Below are 3,600 nucleotides of genomic sequence, written 5' to 3' on the forward strand. Positions count from 1 at the left end.
TGAAGATACAGACAAAAGCATTTAGGCTGACTAACGATACTTTAGAGAGAGAGACATTACTTAGGAAAAACAAGCAGTACATTAAATAAACTGTACAGTGAACTTGCAATATATATTTATTGTGCATTAATTATGATGGAAAACTCATTGCATGCATGGTTATTATACTTTCACAATGCAGTTATTATTCACAATGCAGTTTAGAGCACATACATGTAACTAGAACTATAATTAAGAGCTTAATACCAAACTAGAACTATCTAACAGTAAAAATTTCAAGGAACTAGAACTAGGACTAACTATACTAAAAGCTATATGTAGGAACTATAACTAGAACTAACCCAATAAATTTTACACTAACAAGAACTAGAACTATTCTTATAACAGCCTAAAAAAGGAACTAGAGATAGAACTATTTGCAGTTTTGATAGAACTAAACTAGAACTAAAATTGAAAAAGCCATACTGGTCCAACAATAGCCTACACCAGCTGTATATAGCATATGGCAAGAGATACTAATGAATCACCAGAGTCAACCCTCAACTAAGTATACTTTGATTCTTTAGCATAGAATGCATCAGCTATACCTTGAATGTTTATGGATGAGCTTGAAGTTAATGATACTGCATTAGTCTCAAAAATAACATTTTGATGCTCACTGCTAAACTGTCTGTACATGTTAGTAGCAGCAGCAGAGCCTAAATTAAATTAATAATTACAAAAATTACAAAATACTATTGACTGACTCATTGATGAAGGAGGAGGTGATCTGTTGATGTAAATTATTATTGTAGGATCAATTCCAGTTAGTTCAATGGGACAGTGAAGTGGGTCCTTAGCAATACCAGGTTTAGCATACACTGATATATGAATACTGGAACACATATGATCATTTATAAACTCATCCACTACATATTGATGTATCTATAATAATAGGTAACAGCCATACTGTGTATTATACACATGTACACTGTACATACTTGCATTGGGGATTGGTCAGGATGTACAGTCCATCCTGATTCAAGTGATGGAGTATCTTGTAGACACAACTGAAGGATACCATCAGGTTCATTGTACTTGAATGGAACAATTGGACAATCTTGTTCAGCTTCAGGATGTTTATTCTCTAAATACTATAATTTCTAATTGAATGAAGTTTTCCAGAAATTACAATTACAATACATACCCTCCGAAGGACTTTTAAGTCTCTTACAACAGAAAATGTAGTCATCCATTCTGTCATCCATTCTGTAACTTCTTTCTTTTCATGATACATCATTCCAGTGTACAGTAGAGTGACTCCTGTATAAGAATTATAAATTAAAACATAATAACTGTGACATATACCTTTGTTTTCATTTGGTTTTTGTTTCACTTCATCTTCAGTTGATTCATTGCTAACATTAGATGCACCTAATAATACAAAACCTCATTATGAATGTACTTAATAAATTATACAATGCATACATACCAGAAGTAGACTCAACTTTCTGTACTTTTTGATTAGAGTCATCAGTTACTGATTCTATTATGAAAATGAAACTTTATACAACACAATTACAGTCACACATACCTTGACATAGTCCAGTATTTATTGGTGAGGCAGTTCTCTCACTAGTCTCTCCTGCTCCATTACCACTATCATTATGCGTGTCATCAGTTGATCCTATTATTGTACATTATTAATAATAAAACACTATTTCCTCCATCATACATGTACCTTCAGGTGGTGTCTCATAACCTTCCTCACTCTCACTGTCACTAGGTGTGTCTCCATTACTCATCTCAGCTACAATACCCATACAACTGAACTGCTCACGCTTTATTGATCCGTATCTTTTCCCAACTCTAAAACATCCTCCTTCAACTATACTCAACTGGTAAGGAGACTTCAGTGGAGCTCTCACAAACTTGAGGCAACCAGTCTGACTAGTCTTCCTTAGATCCACACAATGTTGTAGCTCTATTACCAGTGGTTTTAATAGTGCCTTAGATACTGATATTGCATATACTGCACTCACTAGCACAGTACCTTTGGGTACCTTGAAATTACCACCAGCTAGTGCAGTAACAGCTACTTCAGTATCCTTGGACACTGCTCCTTGAGGACACTCTAATCTGAATCCATATTTCTCCCACTGGAGTGAGTAAGACCTGTCTCCTTGTAGGATAAAGAGCTTCTGTCCAGCTATAATGACACTAGAGTCTAGTGAATCTGAAACAATACAGACACATCATATCTAATACCAGTATATAGTACACACACAATCATTCACATGTGCCATGTACATGTACATGTACATGTACATGAATAATTTACCCATTGAAGGGATCAGATAATTAAATTGTAGTCCAATGGAACTAATCTCTTTGATAGGTTGCTTGAGGACCATCTCTTGTCTTTCCTTCACTAGTTTGGCTATGAACAACTCCTTTTCTTTAAGGTCTATAAATTAATAGAATATTAATAATTATTATTGATTGATGATGATACACTAACCAGTAATGATCTGTTTCTCATTCTGTGATTGTTCCTCTACTTGTGATGTCAGTTTGGCTATAACTTTGTCTTTCTCAGCAATGTCAGTTTTCAGATTTTGATTGTCGTCTACACAATAAACATATTCTCTCATCTAATACATGCTGTATGTATAGTTAACTAACCAATAATGATCTGTTTCTCCTTGAGATATTGTTCCTCCATATCAGCTACTTTGAGTTTCAGTTTCTCATTTTCCTCTATACATTAATAGAATACTCTTTCATCTAATATTATGTACTGATGATACACTAACCAGTCACAATCTGTTTCTTCTTCTCTACTTGTGTCTTCTCTTCCAATAATTGAGCATCTTTAATTTTGAGCTTCTTATAACATTCTATTAAAATAATATTTGTTGCTTATACACATTTGCAATGCATGTATATACAGTAGCCCATTAATACATGTACTATGATTATTGCCGGCTAATCATACCATATATGGCAAGCAGAGCTCACACTACATGTTCTCATTATTTCTAATGCATGGACAATTTGACCTATATTGAGTACAGGATACTATTTCCATACTCAACATTCTCTAATCCACTAGTATTATAATGTAAACAATGTACACATAAACAACAGTACAACACAATAGTACCGAATTCAACTCTGAGTTGATTTATCAAGGAGAGTGGTAGCATCATCAAGTTGCTGACTAAAAAGTGTTGCCTCTTCTTGAAGAAGCTGTTGCTGCTCTTTGTCTCTATCTTGCTGTATCTGCTCCTTCTCTTTTACTTCTCTTTGAAGCTGTTCCTCATAGAATGGACCTTATTCAATGAAAATTTTCTAATTAACGCGCACCTGAGTTGGTGGTAAAATGGCGGATTTTTGTAGGAAAGACAGGCTGAGCAATCTTCTCTTTTTATCCAGCCATTCTAGCTGTGAGAACCACTTTGAGCTGTCCTTTTGTTTCAGTATACTCTATTTATTTCTTCTGTAAGCTCATTGGTTGCTGTTCTGGCTTTTATCATAGGAATATTCTTACTCATTGGCAATTCCCGTTTTTCTAAATTTTGCTTTCAGGAGCCAGGGCGCTTGCCCCTCCATTGCTAT

General features: G+C 34.7%; 1 protein-coding gene and 1 long non-coding RNA gene across 2 annotated transcripts in view; both read right to left on the bottom strand.

Moving 5' to 3' along the window:
• The window catches only part of LOC109581880 (uncharacterized), a 3,180-nt gene extending 825 nt beyond the window's left edge, over positions 1 to 2,355 (bottom strand). Inside the window, exons 1-9 of the mRNA XM_019996353.1 lie at positions 2,321 to 2,355; positions 1,721 to 2,215; positions 1,574 to 1,666; positions 1,472 to 1,525; positions 1,348 to 1,413; positions 1,187 to 1,302; positions 981 to 1,133; positions 747 to 924; positions 588 to 698 (exon numbers count right to left, since the gene is read on the bottom strand). Coding sequence (XP_019851912.1) covers positions 588 to 698; positions 747 to 924; positions 981 to 1,133; positions 1,187 to 1,302; positions 1,348 to 1,413; positions 1,472 to 1,525; positions 1,574 to 1,666; positions 1,721 to 2,215; positions 2,321 to 2,324 — 1,270 coding nt within the window. The 5' untranslated portion in view covers positions 2,325 to 2,355. The remainder of the gene's footprint in view (positions 1 to 587; positions 699 to 746; positions 925 to 980; positions 1,134 to 1,186; positions 1,303 to 1,347; positions 1,414 to 1,471; positions 1,526 to 1,573; positions 1,667 to 1,720; positions 2,216 to 2,320) is intronic.
• Positions 2,356 to 2,706: 351 nt separating this feature from the next.
• On the bottom strand, positions 2,707 to 3,379 carry LOC109581879 (uncharacterized). Its single transcript, XR_002184808.1, has 3 exons — positions 3,146 to 3,379; positions 2,796 to 2,879; positions 2,707 to 2,739 (listed from the first exon to the last, which is right to left on the bottom strand). It is a non-coding gene; the product is annotated as an uncharacterized LOC109581879 (long non-coding RNA).
• Positions 3,380 to 3,600: the final 221 nt, after the last annotated feature.

This window comes from Amphimedon queenslandica, unplaced genomic scaffold (genome assembly GCF_000090795.2).
Source record: "Amphimedon queenslandica unplaced genomic scaffold, v1.1 AMPQUscaffold_13412, whole genome shotgun sequence".
NCBI classification, from domain to species: Eukaryota; Metazoa; Porifera; class Demospongiae; order Haplosclerida; family Niphatidae; genus Amphimedon; species Amphimedon queenslandica.